The sequence below is a fragment of the Bactrocera tryoni genome, chromosome 3, assembly GCF_016617805.1.
Source record: "Bactrocera tryoni isolate S06 chromosome 3, CSIRO_BtryS06_freeze2, whole genome shotgun sequence".
In the NCBI taxonomy this organism is placed as follows: domain Eukaryota; kingdom Metazoa; phylum Arthropoda; class Insecta; order Diptera; family Tephritidae; genus Bactrocera; species Bactrocera tryoni.
The window spans coordinates 13167602-13195009 of record NC_052501.1 but is presented as its reverse complement, the minus strand read 5'-3'; the positions used below and the strand labels follow the sequence as shown (position 1 = coordinate 13195009).

Here is a 27408-nt window from a genome sequence, read left to right as displayed (position 1 = left end):
TGAGGAGACGCAGTGGGTGTTTTGGGACACTGTGCGGTGAGCACAAGGTCTGCAAGTGGTGGTATGTAGGAAACACAATGAAATATCTCATGCAAGAATCCTTTATATGTGTAGCTATATAATATATGTGTGCCTTATGAAGGGTGTTCGAATGAGATCATGTACTCAAACTTTGCTATAAAGATATATAATCCATATGTCATCCAACATAATCCGAAAGAAAATATACAAAGAGTGTATCGATCCTTCTTTGTCAAAGGAAGGGTCTTATCAGACCTTGATATCATGCTTCAAACTTATAGAACTCTCTACTTGCTTAATAACATCAAAATATTTTCATATCTCAATTTATTTCGTTTTCGGATTCAAGATGTTTAAGGTGAGTAGGTGATTGGCATTCTGCAATCACCTTTATTCCTCAGCCATCAGAGTTTTGTTTATAATGAACTGGAGATACCGCTGGTAGGTTGACGTTGGGGACGGATATACTACATTTTCTCATCAAAAACAGCATTTTGCCACTTCAGGTGTTAACTATTTTGCCTTCTTTTAGATTCCGTCGTAAATGGAATCGAATTTTCTTTTTGTCACACCCATTATTTATACTTTTGCGCAAAATAATAAATGTGCATCCGCTTTTAAATATTCCATGCTGAACAATATTTACATGTGTATGTGGATTATCTGACATTTTTCAGCAAAAAAATTGCCCAGTGCCTACGAAGGCAGCTGCTGTTGCATTTTTCATGCTCTAACGAGACAAGTAAGAAAATGCACTTAAATTAAATTGCACTAAACCACAACAACAGGGATTTTTGTGGCTCACTTGCTATGCTGAGTTTATTTGGCTATTGCTTGTTGTACCAAGGACTTAACGGTAATAATTAAGTAAGCCCTTTAATGCAACCCAAACATCAGTTTCATCATATAAGGAAAATGGGAACGAATCTTGAAATATTATAGTAAACTTAGACATAAATTGTAGAAAGGATAGTAAATTAGTTAATGTCAATTTTGGACAGACTTCTCTAGTTCATTTTGTGGTGTTTTTTATAAATCGATAAAAAAGAAGCCGTAAAAAGAAGGAAGAGGTGGCTTTACTTGCTGACCGAAATTAAACTAAAGATTCTTTGACTAGCACTGAATCCGATGTAATCCATCATTTCTTTATGGAATTATGTTCTGCTTTAGGTCTAATCAAGATGCCTATTGAGAGGCTATTTTCGAATACTTTCAATTTTTTTAAAAATGTTTTTATTAAGAATAAATCCATATGTTTTAGAAATGTTAAGTAGTATAGAATTCGAGTTTCCTGGAATCTCACAACGTGACCCCAATTTCCTTTTCTTCGCTTATTTAAAAATAGTAAAAAAAAAGCTAGAAAACAAAGTTGTTGAACTAAGTTAAGACTTCCTTTGAACTTTAGCATTCTTTAATGCTATATAATACGATTTAGTACTCGCTACCCTTTTTATACCAAAATTAAATAGAGACAATTATTTGGTGTCTAACAGAAGTATTACAAAAAAAGTTATATCAGTTCATTTCGATTTCTAAACCGATCAAATTTGCTGAAGCTCTAGCTATCTTCTGATCTCTGATACATGAAAACATTTTTATAACAGAGGATCCAAGTAAAGGTACTTCAATAGGCTTTTTCTGACAGATCGCAAAGGAATCTCTCATGTTATTTTTGTCCATTATTGTTTGGCATTTCGTCATGGAAAGACTAACGCCTAATCAACGTTTAAAAACCGTTCAATTTTATTAAGAAACTTCTCATTGTGTAAAGAATATGTCTCGCGCGCTTCGCTCATCTTATGATCAGCATAATAGGTTTACTGAGCGTACTATTCACCCATCTTGAAGCCCAGCATTCATCATTGCATAATATTAGACCAAACAGAAAACGTCCAATACGCAGTAAATAATATTTACAAGCCGTAGATGAGAGTGTACACGAAAACCGTGGAGAGTCGACTGGGCGTCGTTCGCAGCAACTGGGACTGACGTAGGAAACGACTTGATGTATTTTACGTCAAGTTTTTGTATTGAAAGTGTACAAAGAGCTGAGGCCTTCGATCTTCCCAAGCGACATCGCTTCGATCTATGGGTTCTTGAAAGTTTCAAGAGGATCCGACGTTTTCGAGCCAAATTTTGTTCGGCGGTGAGACCCATTTCTGGCTCTAAAAGGATATGTAAACAAGCAAATTTGCCACATTTGCGTGGTGTGGTTTGTAGGCCGGTAGAATCATCGGTCCATATTTCTTCAAAAATGATGCCGTTGAGAACATAACCGTCAATGGCGACCGTTATCGCGCTATTAGACCGACTATCTGATGCCTGAAATTGAAGATCGTGATCTCGACGACAGTTGGTCGCCACTTCCCACACATCGTATCAATCAATGAATTTATTGAGAGAACACTTCGATGAGATGATAATTTCACGTTTTGGCCCGGTCAATTGGCCACCAAGATCACACCGTTAGACTTCTTCCTGTGGGGATATGTAAAATCTAAAATCTATGGCTTCCTTTTCGTAATGCTCGAACAAGTTATTAAAAATTGAACTCAACAGATGGACTCAACATCTGAGACATAGCTGCGTACAAAATTTACAAAGATAATCTTTAAAAACTAAATAACAGAGAATGTTGTTTCGAACGATAATAAACATTTCTCACTTAATTTGAAGTCTATGTGTTTTTTCTGTAAAAAAAAATAGGGAACCTCGAAATAGATCAACCTTTACGACTGAATCCTTTAATGAGGCAAATGAGCCATTAAAACTCAGGACCCTCTTTAATTAATAGTCGAAGAGTATGAAAGATTACCGTTAAGTTTTATGATAATAGAACGCAATTCCCCCCATGCTACGTTTATGATTTAGGAGAGGTCTACACCTTTAAAGTAACTAACTTCCAATAAAATATCGCACTGCACTCTCTTGAATATTGATTTGTTATTGAGAATGAGTATACAGGCAAGACGAGACTATTAGATTTTGCTGCAGCAAACCTCATATTGCATATTGCATATTGCTACAACGAGACGGTGAAGGCAGTAGCCAATAGATATAAATATATATTTGTATAGGTTTGTTTAGAAAGCGGTGCTGTTAAGTGGCACATGTGCCAATTTCGAATGAGTACAACAGCTGTTTTGCACCCAATCTTCTCTCTGCATTTTAGGTACATGTTTTTTGCATATTATGTTGCACACATATGTACATAACAGTAACAATACATATGTACACATTAAAATGTATCGCAATTGATTACATAATGCACCCACAACCGAACCGAACTTACGACAAAGTAACAATCGAGATTTGGAAATTGAAATTAGCCAATTGATGGAGTGAGAGACAGACATACCTACTAAAGCGTACAAGTGGGTGGCACCAAAATGCCATTAAATGCTTACGAAGGGTTACAGAGGTGGACAGTGTGACTACTGCATGGAGTAAGACAGGCATTTAGGAGCAGGCTATGGTAGATATAACAAAGCTGACGCACACAGCATGGACTGACAGTTGCATTTCACTGCCGCTGCTCCCTTCACCGCAACCTTTTCGGTCAGTGTTTTCAAAACAATTTTTTGAGCTTCGAACTTCGAACCCAGATTCACACTTTCTACTCCAGTGAGATTTCGGATGAGGGCAGAATCTATATATTTCCAAATAAATATATACGCACCCATACACATATGAAATTTGCATGCAACCCATGCATGGTTCAAATGACTCTAATATTCATTTTGATTTCGAGAGTCGAAAATTGCCGAACAATAGACAGGCGGACACAAGTGACACGTCGAACAACGCATTGGCACAGCAATGTCAAGCAAGTGTGTGAAAGTGTCGAATGCATACAAGGCAAGTGCAGACACACACACGCATACACTTAGACACTGCGGGTGGAAATGACAGATCAACTAGATCAACTGACAGTTAAGTGTGTGTTTAGCAGAGAGGGGTGCAGACAACATGACAACAAGCTACGCACTTTACCTTACAAATATATTTATACAATAATATGGACTTGAGTAAATATATTAGAGTGACTGTAATTGTTTGCGTGTACAGAAATTTACTTATGTCTCTGTGTTTGTTATTTTGTATGAGAATTGGCAAAATTGAATCAACAGTAAATGACAATTGCATTGCAGTCGCAATTCTATGCAAATCTTTTATTGGTAGTGGAGAGACACATGCGCCCTTTTGATTTGGTAGTTAAGTACGCCTAAAAGCATGCTACAATGATTGAAAAATATGAATTTACTTTGTAGAGTTGCTGGAAATTTACAAAGCAACGCAAACATGAGAGATAGTATTAGAGAACACGCAAAATTTCTTAAAGTATACAAAAAAAATACAACCCTGGTTCCTGTGGTGTTCCTTTTCTTTGTAAATATTCGACAAATATTGGGAATAAATCTTCTTATCAGCAAGAGTTAAAATTTTGCTATAAACCTTAAACTAAAGGCTCTGCAATACCGTCACCTTCGAACCGCCATCAAGAGTCATCGTTTAGCATCGAATCCCGAAATATACGTTCATAAATACAAACTGGATAACGACTCAAAATATAATTTTATCCAGGTCTATAAAATGTGCTCTTTTTCTTTTTTGAAGTAGGCACTGCCTACGCGGTTATAACCGAGTTTACAACAGCGAGAAAGCAGAACTAATGGCGTGGTTGCTGTGGTCAATGGTATCGATGTCATCGGCGTACGCCAGCAGTTATGCACTCTTGTAGAAGATTGTATCTTCTTTAATCAGATCTGAAGCTCAAATAATTGTCTCCAGCAGCAGGTTGAAGAGGTCACACGATAGGAAATCGCCTTGTCTCAAACCTCGTGTAGTACGAACGGCTCATAGAGGATCCTGACGAAGATTTTGATACCTTTTCTGCTAGTATATTTTATATTACATATTTTGGCTTCAGCCAGGTTTTTTTCAATACCTAAAATTTCTTTAAATCTAAAATCAAATGAATTTGATTAAACCGAGTATATCAGTTGAAGTGTAATGTTGGGTTGCGTCTTTTGGATACGCCGAAAATCAGTATATATACAGCTTTGAACTGATGACACACAGCTACGCCAATAAAATAAATGAAATAAATAAAAATAAAAAAATTCTCTCCGGATTAAAATTTGCACACCCTCATACATAGCTTCAAAATAAATCCAGATTTCTGCAAATGTGCGCATTTTACATATTTATTGGCAATTAATAAACTTTCCGTTTTGCTACGCCTAAAAGTATTGCAAACATACTACACTCAGCCTAAATGTATGCTTATCTTAGCAAGCACAGCATTTTCAATAATCTCTATATTCCGAATAAAAAGCGAAGCATGAGTAACAGAGAAAACGAATATATGGAAAATATGAAATAAAATCTGCAATAAATAACTTCAAAAAATCTTAAATTTTCTGCTTTGCGCCTGCAACTATGCAATGGAAATTTTATAACTGCATTTTTAAGCTTACTTAGCAAATATGAATTAAAAGCAGGTTGTTAGAAATTGAAAATACTCTATATTTGTTTATAAATAGAGAGAGTGTAGATGCTTAAAACTCTTGTAAATAAATATTAAATATTAAATTGCTTCGTTTAAAGGTGAAATTAAATATTCACTACAATAAATCGAGTTAGAGTTGCATTGTATTATTCTGTAGCAATTAAATGGTTTAGATTTAGATGTAAATTCATAGCTATGAGCGGGAAGAATTTCAGAATAGTGTTTTCTACATTTTGTGACCATCAATAGTATATATAAATCTTCGGATACGTATATAGTATGTGTCAATATATATGTTAGTTGTATATTATTTTATAATTTATGTATCGAAATACAGCCTTTACTCTGTGAACACTTAAGAAACATTAAACATACATACTTTAGTAAATTTTTTTCATTTTCGCTTCTTTCAGACTGTATTTAATATATGTAGATAAACCGACCGAGGACTTGCTACTGCTTTTAAATATTGTTGTCATTGCCATCATACTTTTCGCCGGTTACATTATTGGAAACTGATTGCACAACGGCTTTGTAAACTGACGTTGACCAATATCGAAAGGATCAGAAAGGACCTTTGTGAGCCGTTCGATACCAAATGAGGTTTCAGACAAGGCGACGCTCTATCATAAGATTACTTCAATCTACTCCTTCGAACTGCAGAGCTGAATAGATAAGGTACTATCTTCCACAAGAATAAACAACTGCTAGCGTACGCTGATGACATGGATATAAGTGGCCGCGCGGTTAGTTCTGTTTTCTCCGGGTTGGATAAAAAAGCGAAGAAAACGGGTCTGGTAGTGAACGAGGAAAAGACGAAGTATCATCTGTAATCAAACAAACAGTCATCGTACTCGCGACTAGTCACTGTTGACAGCCATAACTTCGAAATCGTAGATAATTTCGTCAATCTTGGAGCCAGCATTTATGGTCTTTTGTGCATTGGCAACGGTGAATACCTCAGTTTTTGGAACCATGAGCAGTATGAGATATACGACGACAGTCGTATTGACATAGTTCATCGAATTTAGAGACAGCGGCTACGTTGGCTATATCATGTCATCCGAATGGATGAAAACACTCCAGCTCTAAGAGTATTCGACGCAGGGTGAAGCAGAGAAAAAGGTAGACCTCCACTCCGTTGGAAAGACCAGTTGGAGAAGGACCTAGCGATAAGTATGGAGTTGGTGAATTAAGTAGACTACATGCTTCCTTGCTTTACCTGAAGTGTGTTCAGGAATCTATTGCTCAGAGCTGGATCTTAAGCTATCCTTCAAGGTTCCAAAATACTGCAGTATTTTCTAGCAGGAAGTATTTTCTGTTAGAAAAACAGCTGAGATAGCGAAGCAACATAACGAAGATCAATATATAGTATACTTCGATAGCCAAGCGGATATTAAGGGAATAGCCTCACATCTTATTACCTCTGAGAATATGCCTGGAAGCACAAGGTATTAGACGTGCTAGCTGACGAATGCGACTGCATATATGCTGGCTTCCAGGCCAAAAGTGCATGCCGGGGAACGAAAAGGTAGATGAGAAAGTGCTGAGAGACCGAGCAGGCTAGAATGTAATATCTAAAGAACATGCAAGAATGCGATGGTCACGTGCAAAAGTACCGAATAAAAACACGCGTACAGGGAAGTAGGCCTGAAAGAGACGCAGGAACACCTCATCTACTTTTGTCCGACTTCACCTAGAACTCACTTTAGATATCTAGCAACTGCGCAGTTGAAAGGTTAGGTGAAGCATCAAAATTGGATATCGAGCGTGAAAACCAGTCAGTATAACCTAACTTTACCTAATGGAAGCTGATATTAGCCGTCTTATTATTTCTAGCTAGAACTATTGCGCGGAACTGAATTAAACCTTTTTCGAGCATTTTGAGGTGAACAGTGGCACAAAGAACTAATCGCTTTCGAAAATGTTTTCCGCAAAGCTGATTTCACTGTCAATGATTAGTTAATCTCTTATCATATCTGATTTGTAAATATTTAAATCCTTACAAATTTCCATAAATTTTATGCAAAGAAAAACCAAACAAATCTAACATGAAAATATTTAAAATCTTTCATAAACTTAATAATTTAAGAAGCCACAGAGTAACCAACGTTGCAGTCCTTTCATATTTAAATTTTCATTATTTATTTAGTTTACTTTGCTTTGTTTTTTATTACATCCCGAAGGCTGTCAAGCCCCCTTGCGCCTGGTAAAACGGCGTGCAAACTGTGCTGTTGACTGTCGCAGTGCCGCGGTGTTGGCGCATCCGGTGCGCTCATTCACATTATAATTGCCGTGGAATTGTTGTCACAAACAAATAACGGCACCAGCAGCTGACGTTGCAAGAAGAAGATAAGCAAATAACAACAACACATTAGCGCAATGCAACTGCAACAAACGCTAGATTTGGGGCCGCATATTAGCGCCAAAGGTATGGCCACTTGCCACTCACTTTCCACTCATAATTCCTTTCGCTTCGTCCTCCATCTGTCGCCGGTCAGCCTTATCGCGCGCTCTTTATTTTCTATTTACCTTTTTATATGCCTCTGACTGCATGCAGATGCGATTTTTACTGTAGCGTTATTGTTTTGCTGGAATCTCTTTTTGTTTACTTCATTGTATATTAAATTGCGCTATAGAAGTTTCTGCGGGGTTATTTGGTTCAACAGTATTTTTGCGGTTTAATCCGAGGAAGTATTATTTTCTGTAAAATTGTGCCTTTCCTTTTTTACTATTATATTTTCAGTTTTTGAGGGAAGCTTTCACACATAACGAAAGTTTTTTTCCGGTTTAATCGCTCAACTAAAAGCTTAAAGTATAAAATCAGTGTTTAAGGGAAGCTTTCACATATAATGAAAGCACTTTTTGTACAGTCTTATGACTTATGTTAAAGCTTAGAGTATAAAATTTGTCTTAAAGAAAAGCTTTCACAGATAACGAAAGTTTTTTTACAGACTTATGATTTCTCTAAAAGCTTAGAGTATAAAATCATATTTTGCGGAAAGCTTTGACACATAATGGAAGCGGTTTATGCAGATAAGTGGCTTAAATGAAAGCTTAATGTATAAAAATAGTGTTTGAAGAAAGCTTTCACATATAACCAAAGCTTTTTGTACCGACTACTGGCTTAAGTGAAAGCTTTGAGTATAAAAGAAGCTTATGAAGGCAACTTTCACATATAATGAACGCTTTTTTGTTCCGATCATTGGCCAAAGTGAAAGCTTACCGCAGAAGGGATTTATAGTTCACTAAATTTTACAAAAAGCGCTTAACTCTTCCGTAGGGTGTCTGAACAACATGTAGACCAAAACTTCTTCAACACAATTGTATTTCTTTATTCTATCCGCCATCTCACAGTCTCCAGCCATTTAGTATTCTACCACCACACTTTTCCTTTATACTTTTATTTCACTCTGAGAAATCCCTGTCTCCATTGCATGCCCACGTCAAGTGTGTTGTTGTTGCGGGTAAGTATTTGTCGGCACCGTAGCTGCATTGCTTATGAAGGCGCACAATTTTAATTGCATTTAACGTCATTTGAATGCCGCATTTGCCATTGAAAATTGGTCGCCGGAGGCAGCCACACCTGCACGCTGCAGGACAAAGGCAAAAAGGCTTCGCCACCACACGACATTTGCGTGAGCAATTGCAACTGTCTGCTGTAGCGAACCAGCCAGCCAGCACCCTAAGGACCAACTGTCAGTATGCACCAACGCGTCTGACATAACTGCATACATATAAACAAGCACAGCTGTGCATTGCATGTGTATAACCCACGGACTGTTTATTGTGCAGAGTACGTTGTCCCTTCGTAGAGGCTCCGAGGCATCAGCGTGCTCCGACAACTTTAAATGGGCAACACTACGTGCCGCATTGCTGGCATTTAGCAGCCTTTTAGGCGCAGAAGGTGGATGGCAGTTATAAAGCAAGCGGTGGAGGAAGAGAGAGAGTGAAAAAGTGAAGATGTGAGTGAGAGATGTACCAGCGCTTGAGTGAGCAGGAATTTTTTAACGGAGTTCATAGTGCTGAGGCTGTCGCTTCAGGAGTTGGCGCTTTTGCGGCGGGTGGGAAGCGCAAAAAAACGGGCATTATCAGTTGAAAACGGAAAAAATTATAAATCATAGCTTAATTTTCCTGTTTCCGTTTAATGCCGTAAATGAGTTTCAGTTTCATTTGCGTTTGAATTTTTCGCCAGCCGACAGACGTCGGCATACCGTTATAAATATTTACATGTACTTTTATATACCAGTACATTAATATGCGCACAATATGGCAATAATCTGTCTGCCTTTGACATTTGCTACACTCCTCTCTCATTTTAACTTTTCTTTTACGCTCCTTTACTTCCGGTTTTCACCGCCATCATTTTCTTAATGCAATTATGAAATGGCGTACACACTCCTCGCTCTCTTCGACTTAAGCGTGCAAAGTAATGCGGAAAAATGTGTCTGCCGCGTTTGGTTACTCTCGTTTGATATTTTAACGGGTCTGCACGTCTTTTCTCTCATTATTGTTGTTATTTTTATTTAGAATTATGTTTCATGGAAAAAATTATAATAATGACAAAGCTAAAAGCGTGAGTTGGCCCTTTAATCATCTTTTTTCACGTGACATTTATGCAAAAGTGAAATTAAGTCTGCGTTTTTAGACATCAGTGAAGCAAATATTAAAAAGACTGGGTTGATTCGTTTGGTGAAAAGTAAAATCTCATTATAGTGATATTTTTAAATCGGACTTTTTTCTTTGTAAAAAAGTTTTTAAGTTTCTTATTCGCAAAGCTCTCGATATTTAAATAAGCTTCTGCGAACATTTGCGCCGAGTCTGCATATGATAAAGGTTAACAAATTTCGAAAACTTAAAAAAAAAAATAAAGCGCAGGAACTAATTTCGAAAGACCTTCACGAAACCTGTCTCGAAGTGATCAAGGACCGCGATTGAATCCAGCATACCAACGATAAACACTAGTCCTTCTAGGAGCGTTATGGCCAAATACTATCCATGGTCGTTTGATCATCTCTACCTGTCATACATACATATGCCTGAGCGCCATCAGCTTTGGGTCCGTCGGGAGTATTCTAATGACCACCCTTTCCCTTTAGAACCCATAGCTTATGGCTCCCTCTGGTTTTGCTGAGAGGTTGCAGTATCTGAGGATTTCCTCAATCTCACTGAGGAAAGCGCAGCTAGCAACCAGGGCGCAGCGGATGGTCCACTTTGTTCAGATTCTCTCTCTCGCTCAGCAACCTCTTGGCCCACTCGAGTGTATTAGCAAGCTGCTCAGATACCCACGTCACTTGCGAGCGCGTTTTTACCGTCTTCCCCATCCTATTACTCATAGAGTGGCCCGATGTCCGGTCTTGCCCTACTGGAGTATCGGTACTGCTACATTTCGCCAGCGACTGTTTCGTCGCTCCTGGAGCAGCACTTCCACCAGGGACAAATCTGGGTATCGGTTTCAACATCCCTTCACTTCCCTTTGTCACCTTTCTGTCAATGTTTATTTTGTTGTTATTATCCATGCAAATAGGGTCCCCACTCCAAGCCGGTATTTGTCCCTCGGAAAGGTAGTCGCCATTAATGGTCCCAAGGTTGTCTCAATAACGAGGCCAAGGCGAGGATTGACGCACGCTCTTATGAGGCTACACGTTCAGAGCCGACCAGCGCAAAGAAGGAGTCGTCTCAACTTACACCCGCCACGCCAACTTAACGGCGACGTACCCCTACCAGGGTTTTAACGGGGCACAGGCAGTGGCGATATTAGCCCCTCAACCATTTCTGATGAGTGTCACCTAATCATACTCAGGTTTGAGAATGCCGCAACTACCAGCCCAGGGTTCTACCAAAATCCTAAAAACCTAATCCTATTCATAATCCAGTTTCACAGCAAAAGTCGTCAGGAGTGAGGAGGAGCGTCACCCAGTATGCACTAACTTGGAAGCGACCTGCACCACAACACATTTCCATTAAAGCCTTATGAAGTATTCAAAATGACCTTCTATAAGCAATTGAGTCTAAAGTCTAACAGTTTTGAAAGCCAAGGTTTGCGCAGCACTTCAACCTCTAAATAAATGAATAATAAATAGCATGCCTTTGAAATGTGTAGAATCTAATAAATTATTAGAATGATTAATAATTTTAAGAGAATTCCTAAGTCCGTTCAGTTTATAAGTGTCAGTATTCTCAGGAACATAAATTATGCTTTTTGTTACGCATAAAAACTTAAAAATTATTTTCAAAACTTATTGGCAAAGAACCCTTCCGATTGCAAAAGTTTCTCAGCTAAAATGCGCGAACATACATACATGTATATAGCAATCTATATACACATTCTTACAGTATTACAATTAAGCATACTAACCTTGAACTCTACAACTACCACTGACGCTCTTTTGTGCCGCGTCCTCAAATTCACACGACGCTATAGACCTCCAACTTCAACATACCTCCTGAGAAATTATTTCGCGAGTTTTAATTCCGAGATGTTAGTAATTATTTTACGGGGTCTCCGTTGCATAGCTAAATCAATAATAGATAAACCTGTTGTACAGTCAGATGAACCCAAAGTGGATTTTCAGTATACGTGTTTCTCGGAATCTGCATTTTTGGTTATATTATATGGATTTGTCTCTGAAGCAAAACCAAACTAAAATTATTTGTTACGTTACTTCATTATGAGACTCGTCTGAAACTGAAAAGCCGATGAGCTCGCAAGAGCTCTCATTAACATCGAATTGGAAACGAGTTTGTCCTCCTGCGCTCTACCGCTGGATCTTTTAACTTTGCTTATGGGGCTTAGCAGACAGTGGTCAACAAATAGCACCTATTCGACTGCGACATCTTTTCGCGAAACGCAGGAGATCCACTAAGCTACTCAACACAATACAACACAATTTTGTCACCCGCTAACGTTCAAAGATTTTCCAAGCCTTAGATGGGAACATATCGGTAGTCCTACACATCTTCAGCGAGCCTGACGAAATTGCCGGAATTGTCGATTTTCTTAGAGTATTTTCGATCAATTGAAAGTATTTAGGTACCATAATGAATTGGCGTTCACAGCTGTCGAAGTGGGATCCCTTTGAATTGGATCGACCTTCTTATCTTTTAACCTAACCTTATAGGTATCGTAACTGTATAAATACTATACAATCTCAAGTTCTCATGCTCCCACAAACCCTTCTTCCTTGAACATGTCATATATTTCCTGTAGGGTGCTAATTTTCTCGTGCTAAAATGCCTGTCTTATAAAGCATCAATGAATCAGCGTTCAGACCAGAAAGTACTTAGAGTTACACGGGAGAGACGTATTTTCCTAAAATAATAAATTTATCAATACCGAATAAAAATTTTGGATCAAAATCCGAAAGGTCTAGTTTCTTTCCAGAATTAATTGAGTTAATTAAAAAGTATTTTTCTCGTGGGTGTTTTTCTATTGCTAAATTCGTTTTAATTTTTTGGAAAGAGTCTTTTCGTGAAGCCGATACATCTGTCTTGTTTGGCATTGAGAATGCATAAGTCATGGAATGGTCTCAACTAGTCCAAAAATGAAAGAATACAGAGAACGAGGAGTGTTATCATAGGAAAGGGTCTTCTACAAGACAGTAACCAGAGATTATTAACAGTACAAGGTTTGTCCGGAAAGTAATAGGACTGAATCAATTAAAAGAAAAGTTATTGAATCGTTACAGTTCTTTAAAACCTTTCAAAATAGGCTCCTTCTGCGTCGATGCGGCGCTGTCATCGTGATTTCCAAGCATTAAGGGCGTCGCGGAAGTCATTCTCCAGAATAGCATTGAGAGCCGAAGTCCGTGCTACTTGGATCCCCTTTCATCGGCCTTTTCAGGCAAGGAATCAAAAAAAAAGTACGGTGGGGCCGCATCTGGGCTGTAGGGCGGCTGTGGAAGCATTGGGATACCGGCCTTGGTTAGGTAGCTTTTCACTTTTGTGAACCGGGGCGTTGTCGTGGTGCAACTTCCAAGCGGCTGCGATGTCTTGTCTCTTGTTTGAGTCTCATGAATACTTCCACGTAAAACTTGGCGCTGACGGTTTGTAAAGGAGGAACAAATTCATGGTGAGCGATGCCTTTAATGTCAAATAAAACAGTGAGCATCGTTTTCACTTCGGATTTGCGCATTCATCAGCGACCTCTTCCCGGCCCTCCAAAAAGGCCTGGTGCCACCGAAACACACCACTTCTTGCTCAAGCAACATCTGGGTAAGCCTGCGTGATCATATCAAATGTCTCTGCCGCATATTTACCGAGTTTCACATAGAATTTAATGGCGTACCACTGCTCAAACTAATGCTGCATTTTCGGCTTGCACCATTCACTGAAACATGTCGCGCGAAAATGTTTGTCCTGACTCTCCAGGTGCTCGGAGACAACTTACCAGCCGCTCGATCGTTAGCTAGGAACGCCATCTACCGAATCCAGTCGGTTCGCGCACGCTCCGAATTACAGTAGTGTCGGAAGAAAATCAGTCCTATTACTTTCCGGAAAAAACTCTGTACTACCCATATATGGTTACAAAAGTCTTTTAATCTAGCATTATACATTAAGTATCGTCGGCACACCACTAAATCGTGAACTTTATATTATACCTAACAATGATTATCTTAACCAAAAAACGTTTTTAATTCCTTCATTATCCATTACTTTCAGCATTTGCCGAAATATAGCCGACATGCAGAGATTCAGCGATTTCATATACGGACGTGTCGAAAGCGATTGCGAAACAAATAAGCCATTCAAGGTCTTACTTGCCTTTTATGGTTTGATCGGTATAAAGGCGAAACCACAAGGCCTCTTACCTACATTGCACATGGTGTTCTTTTGCATTGCATACGCCTATACGCCATTCCTAGCTATAGTGGGCTTCTTGCGGTACCAAAAAACCGCAACTGTAACAGAGTCTCTATCGGCGTTGCAAGCGTTTATCAATGCTATATTTGCCGCAGCAAAGTCAGTAGCAGTTTTAGTTAACTTTAAGCGCTTTCAAAGCGTCGAGCCGATAATGAAAAGTTTGGATGAACGCTACAAAACGCCAGAGGAGCGTCAGCATATAACAGACAGTGTTACGGATTGCACGCGCTTATATGCCGCCATGGGATTCATTTATTACTTGTATGGCCTCATTTCTATTCTAACAGCGTTAATAATACATAAGCAACCATTTGGTGGCTGGTATCCATTTCTCGACTTGATTAGCAATCCAACGGTGCATTTCTATTCATGTTTGTCTTTCGAAACGTGGTATTTGTATTTCTTACTGACGGCGCAATACCTGCATGATGTGTACCCAACTTTATACATGCGAACAATACGCGCACACATGCAACTGCTAAGAGAACGTATTGGTCGACTAGGTGTGGACCCCGACAAAAGCGATGATGAGAATAACAAAGAATTAATCGACTGTATTGCTACGCATCAGCAAATATTACAGTGAGTTAATAAAATTATTTCCATTTTGCACAAAGGAAGCTCCGAGCTTGACATTATTTTTGTCGAGTTAAAAAAATTATTATTTTTGTCGAGTTAAAATAAATTATAATTTTTCTTAAACTCCTCAAAAATAATGTCAAAACTTCTTAAACATAACTAATTTCTCCTTTTATTTTTCACTTCTCAGGGTGGTGGATATGGTCCGCTCCGTTTGCTCACCAACCATTTTTATGCAATTCGTTTGTGTTGCTCTTGTACATTGTGTCTGTATGGTTAATATTTTCGTTTTCGCCGATACGCTTAATCGGGTCATTACGATATGGTATTATCTTATGGTTGCAACGCAAATCTTACCCACTTGCTATGAGGCATCGACGCTTGAGATGGAAAGCTCTAAATTGCCCGTCGCAATATTTCACTGCAATTGGCTGGCTTTAGATAAACGTGGACGAAAGCTGATCCTCTTCTTTATACACCACGCTCAGAAGGAGGTTACCTTTGTTGCAATGCATTTGTTCGAAATCAATATGCGCACATATTTGTCAGTACGTCAAGCAACTATCATTTGACAAAGTATTTTAAAGTAAAGTTTTCATGCTAATACGATTTTTCTTAGATTGCAAAATTTTCATTTACATTGTACACATTTGCGAATGAGATGGGCTTTGGACAGAATATAAAGGAATTAGCAGAGTCAAAGGGGAAAAAATAATACTGGTGAAGCGATTTGTGGTAGTCGAAAGGCGAATTATATTCTTTATATATTGGACTTGGAAGGCTGAGATCTATCAAAGTACAACATTGTGAACGAATATGAACTTTAGAAGAACTTTGGATTTGGACCACTTTTTCATTAATAATTTCATTTCATTATCAACTAAACATTTCATTAGTAGTTGACGCTAGCACTATTTTATGTAGCCTATAGAAAATTAATAAATTGTAGAGAACGTTTTCCCTTAGAACAGCAAAACCATGAAATTTTACTATAATATGAAATTTTTGATAAAAAAAACCAAGTACTTCTCCACCTGGTCTTTCCAATGTATTGGAGTACTTCCTATTCCTCTGCTTCCCCCTGCAGGTACTGCTTCGAATACTTTCACAGCTGGAGTCATTCGGACGACGTGACCTAGTCAGCGTAGCCGCTGTCTTTAATTTGCTGTACTATGTCAATCTCGTACAGCTTATTGTGCCATCGACTATGGTATTTGCCGTTGCCAATGCGCAAAGATCAATAAATCTTCCGTAAAACCTCGTAACGCCGTCTCATCAGATGTTGTCGTCATCCATGCCTTTGCACCATACAGCAGGATGGGAATGATGTGTGACTTGTAGAATTTGGTCTTATTTCGTCGAGAGAGGCCTTTACCTGTTGGCAAGAGTTAATCTGCGTTGGATTTCGATGCTGACGTAGTTTTTATATTATCTACTACTTCGAAGTTATGACTGCCAGCGGTGGTATGTTAGCCAAGTCGCAAATGCGAGGACTGTTTGTTTGATGACAGAAGATAGGTCGTTCACTACTTGACCCATTTGATCCGCTTCTTTGTCCAATCGACCGTTTCCCTCTTCAACTCTCGGTACTTATCCCATTCCGCACGTGTTGTGGCCTGTTGTACCGTTTTGAGGTCAGCAGTCTGTTTTCTCCCCACTGCGACACGGCACTCCTCATCGTAGCAGCTGTTCTTTTGCGTTTTTTGAAAAGCAATGGTTTCGTTTGCAGCCGGAGTGCAAGTCGAGCAAAATTTGGGTTGTCTGCTGTGACCGCAGCTTCTCGACGTCGAACCTTCCTTGCTTTTTTTTCTGCACAGAGGAGAGTACGTATCTTCGCTGGAACAATATAGTGGTCCGAGTTAATGCCAAAACCTCGAAACGTTCGCGCGTCTAAAACACTGGAATCTAGTACCACAGACACAACTCACCCCGTTTGAGAATGTTTCATCATATAAGCTGAATTTAGCAACTATTGTGCTAAAGATATCTTTTTTGTCGCGGGGCAGCTCTCATAGATGCGCTCCTTGCACACATAGAAAGCATTTTTGGTCACATCGTCCTTCGCCGTAGAGATAGCCCTTAATGTATCAGCTAGCAACTCCAAAGTCAACATACATGTATTTCGGCCAAAAGTTTTTTGGAAAGCAAGGCAGCAAGGTAGAGTGTCGTCGACTTCACTTGTACTGTGAGCCAATTCACAAAGCCATCGATCGCATTGAGATATTGGACGAAATTTCAAAGGCTGTTGTACGGCTGTCAACCGATAACGTTATCTACATTGATAAACTCATGTATTGCATTTACTATAATCTGAACAATAGCATGCCACATAAACTTAAAAACTGATGGAATGATCTATCACGATGCAAAACTGCAAAGGTCATTGGCAAAGCGGTAGATCAAAAATACTCAAAATTCTCCCTCACTCTTGGTAGAAGAGACTGCAGGAACATGATTGGAATACACATTGGTCTCAGTTACACTTGCCTGCAGATCGAGATAACATGGCACCAGAGAAACAATGGAGCTTCAGTGCACTTGTACATTTAGGGGCCCCACGGTAGGGAACACTGAAAGAGATATCGATAGTAATCCCACAGAATCTTTTGAAATTCACGTCAAGCGCTTGCGTCCTAAAGTATGACTACTTCCCATGGACCACGGGATGGCACACTATCTGGCATCGCTAAGCACCAAAACTGATCTAAGCGGCGCTCACGAGCCTACCACACTTACCTAACCTCTATTACCTCCTATAAACTCCAAGAACTATGTCAATCAAACCCAGTGAAAACATTGTCTGTCACTCATTTAGGACTGGGAGCAGTCGAGCTATAAGCGCGCCTCTTTTATTACTTTGATATAACGTAGGTGTTCGAAACTACTGGAAAAGCAGCAACTTTCAAAACAATAATACCAGAAATGGAATGAAGTGGTTTATATGTTATTGAGGGCCACTTATGGTGGGCATGACACAGCCTCTTTTAAGAGAAGTTGCATATATTAGAAACTAATTTACCGATTTAAAACAAATTGGGTTGATAAAATCCCAGAGAATGACAAGAATGCCGGTTATTTAGTGAGGATTCTTAAATGTAAATTTAATGAGAAAGAAAAAAACATTATCAGCAGCAAATGACAGGTAAGAGAACATAAGGCAAATGTTAAACCATTTTCAACATTTTTTGGAAGCGAGTCAGCATACATCAAAAGTACCATAATCCTGCGCCAATGACAGTTCGTGTGCCATTGCATGTCTTCGCTCGTTGCAAACCTATTTTAAGAGCGCAACATGATTAAGTGAGTTTTCAGTTTTATTTTACTATCGTTATTATATTTTCAAGCAATTTCCGCTGAACATGCAAACATTGAGTAAAAACGTTGTAAGTCAACAAATGAAACTTTAGAAGGCACACAATAAACGATGAAAAAGGCAAAGAAAACTCACACACACACGCATGTATGTATACCCTAAACCTTTTCAGGCGCTTGCATAACAGCACAAGGCGCTTTATGAGTTTATATGGGTTCATATGTGTATGTGTGCGCTAGCAGGCAACTGAACAGAGAGCTGCATTGCACATTGAAACTTGTAAAAATACACGAGAAAATTTGTTATAAGCCAAAGTAAGAGGCCAAAAAGCATCGAAGACGCACAACAGCAAGCAATGATGACGCTGATCAGAACAAGAACAAGAACGGCGAAGAACACCAGCAACACGAGTACGATGACGACAATGATGTCAATGTTGCAAACGCACGCTACCAGCCGGCGGTGCAAGAAATCACAAAACTTTGCTCAATAAATAAAAGCTTTTGCTTTTTTCCACCGCTATTGTTGTTATTGTTGTTGCCGCGGCATACAGCAGCCACAAAATGCACCATAATGCACTTGGCACTGGCGGCATTGTTGGCTGCAGCGGCAGCAACAGCAACAGCAGTTGCTTGCAACTTGTAAGTGTAATACGAGTTACTTGTAAGTTGCAACTACAAATGCCCCGAGCACAAGCATGAGCACGAGAAAAAACACAGAAACTAGCATCTTTGCTGCTCCCATGAGCGATGCACCGCTACACACACACACGCTATTTCCTACTCAAACTTCGGTGCGATTTTTTTCCTGTGCCTCGCCGCATAAATAATGAAAACTTTATAAAAGCCGGAAATAATGCACTTACAAGAAAGTTTTGCGCACACAAAGAGGAAGGGTGCAGAAAAAGGCATCAAAAGTGTTGAGAAAAGTAGAGAAAAAATTTCTACTGAAAAAAATTGTCTACTTAAGCGAAATACATAAAAAATATTGTCTACGAAAGAGAAGTATTTGTAAAAGCTAACCATTATATACCCAAAACACGTTGCAGAGAGTATTATAGCTTTGTAGACATTACGGTTGTTTGTAACTTCTAAATTTTTTTATTTTTTTTTTTATCAAAATGGCACATCAAGTGCTAATTGAGCCCGATAGGGCTGCACTCCTACCTACTCCTAGCTACGTATAGAAGTTTATTATAATGAGAAACTGTCTACTCGTCTATCGAAATCGGATTGTGACCACGCCCATAATGAGGCGTTAATCTAAAAACATAAATTTTTACATTTTCATAGAAGAGGAAACATTAAACGTATTTCCAATTTTTCAAAGTTGATAAAGTCAATCTCAAAAATTATCGAATTGGTCCATACATTCTGCTAAACACCTCTAATTATTTTGGAATCTCGATTGACAACATACAAATTGCGCGATTATTGAATATTCGACACCACTCGCATTACTCACTCCCTTACACGTTTCTCTTCTGCTTATACATTTCTTTTCAATTTCCATTTTTTGTTTATTTACTTCCGTCAACTTTGAAGTGCTGAAGTTCCAACTTCTTTTGCCGTAGTCTATCAGAGCATAGCCTTGCACCGAGTCGTCGTCTTTCAATTTCGACACCAACGCAGCTTTATTGACAGGTCTTGAACCTCAAATGCGGCTCGTGTATCCTAACTTTTCTGCAAGTTGCAACTTTTTATAACTGTAGTCTTGTTTATCGCTGTAAAGCCTCATTGTGCGATTTGTTTATTCAATGGCCACAACAACTCTTAGTTGAGCTTTTGAGCAAAGTGCAGTTAGGTTTAACATTTTGCACCAGCCTGGATAAAATTGTGTAAAAAAAATACTGTTGGGCAAGCTTTGATTTTTCATGTTTTGCTTAATTGCATTGTGGGCTTAGCTGATAGGATATTTGATTAATCGATATAGGTTTAATGAACTGTTCAATAGAAAAAAATCCGGCAATCACTAGAAAATTTTCTGTTTTCAAACTGTTCACGTAATTTTTGGGTAAAAACAGAAACAGAATTGGCAACAGCAAAGTTTTGAAAGTTTTGTTAGTACAACAAATAAGTTCTTTTACGGAAATCCCTGCACAATTCACACAATTAAGTTTAAATTAGGGTTTTCGTTCTGCCGGAATATATTTTAAATCGTCATTCTTAGTTTTCTGTAACTAATAATAATAAATTCTGTTTCTAACATAACATAACATACTAAAATTAAAAAAATGCCTTACTTTAATCGTGGCTTTTACAACAATTTTATAGATTATAAATCCAAATTTCTTGAATTCGTGCAACTAGGTTTTCTGTTTCTATTCCGGTTATTCGAAATCTACTACACCTCAATAACAATTTAGTGTAAAAAAAGAAACTGGCAGTTTTATGTATATTAATATTTTTTGTTTTAAGCCCAATTATTTTTTTTTTCTGTTGTTATTTAAATATTTTTGGGTTAACAACAGAAATGAAGCATTGTCAATGGTTAATATTTGAAAATCTCTTATTGCAACCAATAATTTCTGTTTCTGTAAACTGCGCACTAAAATTATAAATTGTCATCAATTAATTTCTAACAGAACTTTACTTTAACTGTAACTTCTGTGACAACTATTAATAAACCTAAGTCAGTCAGTTATTAATAAATCAGTGTCAGTTTTTTGTAACAGGAATATTTATAAATTAAATATAGTATTATTATAACTTTCTTAAATTACATTTTCTGATATATGTTTTAATAGGCTTTTTAATTGAATTTTACTCTTACTCCGTAAATACTTTTCTGTTTCCACTTCTATTTCTGTTTTTCAGAATCAAATCAAAATGTTCAAAATCAGTTTTTTTTTTCAGAAAAAATTGGCGGCGTTTAGTTTATTCAGTTTAGGTTTTATATATTATATTAAATTTTTCTATTTTAATTTGAAATATTTTTTTCTGTTTATGTTTCTGTAGTCAGTTTCATATTTTAATAGTAATTTTCAGTCAAATAGATTTAGCTGAAGTTATTGTTTTATACACATATTTTCTGTTTCCAAATACACTTTTCGGTTTCATCTTTTCGAAGTCATTTTTATACTAAAATAGAATTCATTAGAAATAGTAACAAAATGAACCGTATGGTAGTGACTGTGATGGATTTATATCCAAGGCAACGTAATAATCCTCGAACAACTTGTTCCGTCGGACCGCTTTAGCATATAGCTTCTACTTGTATATATATACAAGTATATATATGGATCTCTGATAGCCACTTAGAGTGGTATGGTCTTGTTGCCCACTACGGACTATGGGGTTGGGAGCCATCTACGCGTATTTGTGGCGCAGCTGGGGTGTTTGGATATTATACAAGATTCAAGACAAGATTCTTCAGTGTGGATGAAGAGGGCTATGCAGACTAATAATCTCCTCCATCTGAACGCATCTATTCGTTGATGGTGATGAAAGTTTGAAATGGAATGGAACGCAAGGTGATGGCTTTGGTATGTCACTTAGTTGGTTCCCCCGGGGACGCAGGTATCTTTATCTTCGATAGTTGTATCTATTAAAATTTTATTTTATTTTAATAGATCTTACACTAAAATTTTATGTATATCTTTTATTGATAGGGCAATAGAAACTTGTCTGGCGGCTTTTACTTCCATACAATTTTTTCCTATGCAAGCAAAATAAGGAAAACAATTTGAACAAAGCGCAGAACAAGTCACAATTTCTCTGCCAACGCTATGAACCGAAGCTTATACTATAAACAAAAACGAAAAATCACACATAAAGCAAACGATAGCAAATATTGCTGTTGAAGAGCGCTGTTACTTTGCTTTATTGCTCTTGCCTATGCTGCTCCATGTCAATTTAGGTTTCCAACAAGCCTATTGCACATACACATACATACACACACAGTTTGTTAGATATGTATATGTTTGCGCAGCACCAACGCTTGTATTGCGCTTTTATTGGCACACTTGTCACTCATACGCCCCCGTGCACTCAAATAGAAATGCGAGTACACGCAGCCAAACTAAAAACTCTTGTAGCATTCGCCGAACAAACCATTTTACATTCTTCCACTGTTTCCCTTTTACACTTTTCTAGCAACAAATCTGCATTTGCGCTGCCTCCTCACCACCTCTCTTTCTTTCTGACTTTGTCTCACTCGTCTAGTTTGTGGCCATTGAATAGCGTCGCACAAAGAAAGTTTCACTTGTCTCAAGTTTACTTGCAACATGTTACCAATTTATTTATTTATTTATATTTATACGAGTACTTGTTGTACATTTCAAAAGTTATTCGCTTTCTGCAAGTTTTTTAAGCGTCTCAAAGCTGTTGTGCGCTTTTGTTATCGCTGTTGTTGTAATGTTTGTATTTGTGTAGCTTAAATTCGATTTGCAGCTTCTTTACAGTGTTCATCTGCCTTCGACTTCGCCCCTCCGCACACACAACAATGCGGCAATTCGACAAAAGAAAAGTATAAATGAATAGTAAACAAATAAAATAAATACATACATACATACATGCAGACCAATAAGCCGCTCTCGGCCAGGCCAACAGCTACGCAATAAGCAACCCGAAATTGTCACAAACTCAATTTACTCGCGTAATAAATAGAGTGGAAAATGTGCTGCTCAAGTTGTTGTCTCCAGTTTTTGCGCTTTTTTTTGCCTTCATCTATGTTTTCTTTATTTTCTATTTTCGACTTCTTTATTAGTTCTTTACTTTGTTCAGCTTCCTTTCGTTCCATTGTTGCCATTGTTATAGCTTTTGTGCTCACCCTCCGGCTTACCGTTAGCTGCGCGCGGCCACTGACCATAATGGCCAATATAAATTGCTACAGATTTGTGAACTCGAGTTTGGTGCTGCAGAAATTGAATTCGATTAGATTTGCGTCGGGCAAAATATGCTTTGAGCTCACTGATTGCCTCAAATGCGTGCGCACAGCCAGCAGCTAGCAGCTAGAGATAAGCGGCGACAAAAAGTGTCGTTGGCAATGAATCTTTAAATTTCTTTCAATTTGAAAGTTTTGTGTCATATTGAAAAATTAAGATTGTTTTGGATTTGAAAGTAGATAAGCATCTTTTGTAGCGATAAAGTGATATTTTTGAGGGTTCACAGTATATTTTCATTGGATTTATTTGTTTGAGAAATGAAGATACATTTCGCAGCAGGTCTCTTATAATTCAGAAAAAGAAATTTTTGAAGGTTATTATTGTGGTTGCCTCAATAGCATCAATAATTCTTGAGGCATGTTTTCCCTAATTATTATTAACCGTTCGTATTTTGCTAATTGAAAGCTGTAATACCTCCTAGGCACTTTGGTTTCTAAACACCTTTAACGACATATTTTAGCCAAATGTAATTTAGAGAACCATGAAATAGTCGTTAAGATATAAAGCAACGCTAGAAAAGTATCAAACTATGTTTTCATCTCAACACTTGTGAAGTTCAACAAAAATTTTTTTTGCTGAAGCCAAAAATTGCGCTGTGAACAATGCTTAGATATAATTTTCCGCACTCTTATAATTCGCCTCCGCTGGTCGATTTTGGGTTCTCGATGTCAAGTAGCCAATTTGCGACATATATTCGGAGTTGTTTTGGCAACAAATTCAGATATTTTGGTACGAGTCTAGCATTAATTCGTTTTATACCGATAACATTAGCCAAAATTTATCGAGCCGATCCTTAAAAGATGATTCTGTGATTTCATACATACACACAAAACTCCAAACAAACTCGGTGTTCAATATTTTTTTGGATGCTATAAGTAGCCAGATAAACTATTCGCTTCTATGACTCTGCCAAACATTATCTAATTGACATAAAAAAGTGGTACCAAAAAATCATCGGTCCGACTCAGATGTGATCAGAAGTGTGTAGGCAGGGTTAAAAGTTTCTATATTCTCTCGACATGCTTTGTCCAACTACCGCTTCCAATGCCAGAATGATTATATTAAGGTTTTTTATTTAGCTATCTAAATAATTCTAGATCATTTCCGTATTTCGTTAGTAAATTTTAATCATTTCGACTCGTTGTTGGATCGTATGTCGCCTTTGTCCCTGACATAAAATAACTCGCACTTGGACCTTAGCTTTACTTCAAGGTCGCGATACATATTTCTTATTAATAGTAAGCCTTCATTGCAACTGCGTTCGGTTTTATAAAAATCAAGACTAATTATTTGTTACGTTTTTAGCTTATGACCAATGCTCTTTTATAAAATGTTCCAATGAGGGCCAATTCTTAACGTTAGGTGTAATTTGGTTCTCATAATTATTTATGCAGGGGTTTCCTAAATATGCATTCTTCGTTTATTAATATATCAGACCGCAGTGTCTTTCAAGCGGAGATCACAGCAACTAAAGTAAGCCTTCTTGTTTGTATTATGGCTGTTGTAGTTGCTGTCAGGAGGCATCTATGCGAATACTAAGCATTGTATAAAAAAGTATCGATATTTCGGGGTCTGACAGATGCGTCGTCAGACAGCCACTGTACCTACCCATATGCTTCCTGAGGACATACCCGGAAGATACCATAGAAACTCCATCGATAAGACATATCAAAGGCAGTTTAGGAGCATATGTTTTTAATTCTGTCATGCTTTTGCTTTGGTTGTTTATTTTGAGTTTATGATAATTAAAAAGTAGTTAACTTATTGTGGATTGTTTTGGTTATTATTCAAACTTATGAAAAATTGTTATGACTAAATTCTTCATAAATAATTGAATATAGAAGTACGACCAAATCATATACGCACTTATGTAAGTATATTAGGTCCTAAGAATATGATTGCGGTCCTTTTACTTGCAGAAGTAATAATAATCAAAACCAACCAAATCAGAAAAATTCCTACATGACGGAAAGAAAAACATTCCAAATCACAACATATGCAGCTATGATAAATAGATTAACATGAATAGTTTTAGTAAATAATCTCTGTTTTGAAAAAATGAATCATAGAAAATTCTTATATGACATGTTCAAACTCATTCCCATATTTATGTATTTAAAGCATTGTACATACAAATATATGCTACACTAGCCTTAGTACTTTTAAGCGAAATCACATAGTCACTGGAGACACCCACTTGCGCATTAATCAAACTACTCGAGACAGATAAAAGAAACCATACTTTAACTCCACTGCTCTTTTAAGTAGTACTTATTGTACTTAGCCAAATAGGTAATTAAATTCAAATTTCAAATTACGCATTCTCAATCGAAAAACATTGATTGATTAATTAGAAGTTTGTTGAGCGCTCAAACACGCCCCGAAATTCTTTGCTTAATTCAAGCTACAATTAAAAGTCAACTGTAATTACGAGTGAGCTGCGACGGCAAACGCGGGATGGAGGAACGATTATGTAGAGTTTTGAATATGTATGTGGAGAGTGAGTAAGCAATTGTATATGGAAAAGTGTGTAGCTATTTATAATTACAATAAATATTTATTTCTACAAATTGCAATCGAATATCGCGAATATCTTTTTTATTGCTGTAATTACTATTAATCGGCACTCAATGAAGACTATGAGCGGCCATCAATCATGGACGTGCTTGATCGTTTGTGTCTTGTGTTGAGAATGTTGTTTTGCTCATTGGAGCTTGTAATGCAAATTTGAGGTTACTACAGTTCCATGACTCAATGATCATGATTCAAATTTTATTGGAATAAAACAAATCTTCAATTCTGCGAACATAAAAACGTACCCTCGTAAATAGCAGTTAAGTAATTAGTAAACACAGAATATATTGCTTTCACATAATGTTTTTTGCTGCAAAGCTTTGATTCACCTTGTACTTGAAATTACAATTTGCATAGATGTATTTATAGTTACATAATAATCAATAAATTATACGTTTGTATGTCGTATTTACACGCGAATATACGTTTTTATATTTCCTATTCTATAATTATAGCATTTGCATGCAATAAATATGAAATCTTCTTGTCTGATTATATTTTAAAATATTCCGATAGAGATGTACCAGCAGAAGTAAAAGATTAGAGTTGCCACGTAAAACACCGCAAAACTGTTTTTTTCTCGACACAGCACATGAATCGAATAGGATTTCCAAATGTAATAGAACTCCCAGTAAACCCAAAGATATAAATTAAAAAGTCCGCTTCCTGCCATAGCAAAACACATTTTTTGGCAAAGTTTGATTTTTTTATTATAATAGTGACACTCTGATTACAGCGACACTCCAACTCCTTAATACAAAGGTTTTCGAACTTATAGATGATGTAATAACGCATATATGGGCCTACATGTGCATTACTCGCTGTTGACTTCTTCAACGTAGTCAATTCGCGTTCTAAAATATAGGCTCCATAACCTTTTCACCCGACTCTTGCGTTTTCCCACTCTTTGTAGCTGCTTCATCGTATACAGTTCACTCGTATGTCTGCCTGTTTGACTTCGAAGTGAAATGTTGAAGCCATGTTTCACCCATTGTCTCATATCGACGCAAAAAAGAGGGTTTGTTACGATTGAACATCTCCAAACACTGTCCCAAATCATCAACTCGTTGTTGTTTTTAGTCAAAAGTGAGCTCGCATGGTACCCACTTAGCGCAAAGCTTGCTCATACCCAAATATTCGTAAATTTTATGATATATGCAAGCAATTGATATCTTTAGAATACCTGCTGTCTCGAATGTCTGGAACAACTTCACTTTACGGCCATCCGAAATTAGTTTGTGAACGTTTTTTTTATGTCGGAAGCAACCTCTTTACGGCGACCACTGCGTTCTCCGACATCGGTGCTTACCACTTCTAAAGTGGTATGCTAAGAGCCTTGATTGTTGATTTTTCTGGAGCAGTGTCCGGAAACTGAACAAAGTTTATTATTTCGCCTCGATGTTTGACCCTATAAACTCCCACGTTTACTTCTATATATTTTTATATATAACGCAGCTGCTTCGATTATGTGCCTGTCGATCCGCCTATCAAAATCAAGTCCCCGTATTCCAAAAAAATATTTTAATCTCCGAAAAAAATGTTCAAACTGGAGAAGTATAACATAAGGTGCTGTTCAAATTTACCGACCAAACTGGAAACTTGTATATTTGTAGGTAGGTAGATAGGAATGCAGCCCTGTTGTCTTTCGAGCTCAATTAGCAC

At 37.6% G+C, this 27408-nt stretch overlaps 1 protein-coding gene across 4 annotated transcripts; it reads left to right on the top strand.

Annotated features, from left to right (window-relative positions):
* The first annotated feature begins 12828 nt into the window (after positions 1 to 12828).
* Positions 12829 to 15950, top strand: LOC120771902 (odorant receptor 7a-like). Of its 4 annotated transcripts, none has more exons than XM_040100181.1 (4): positions 12829 to 12939; positions 14195 to 14977; positions 15165 to 15522; positions 15594 to 15950. In XM_040100181.1, exons 2-4 carry the CDS (start codon positions 14217 to 14219, stop codon positions 15687 to 15689), a joined length of 1215 nt encoding a protein of 404 aa, XP_039956115.1. In that variant the 5' UTR covers positions 12829 to 12939; positions 14195 to 14216; the 3' UTR covers positions 15690 to 15950. The 4 variants fall into 4 exon arrangements, with proteins under 4 accessions (XP_039956115.1, XP_039956114.1, XP_039956113.1 ...); XM_040100180.1 differs by having other exon boundaries at positions 12829 to 12950; XM_040100179.1 differs by having other exon boundaries at positions 12829 to 13134.
* The last annotated feature ends 11458 nt before the right edge of the window (positions 15951 to 27408 follow it).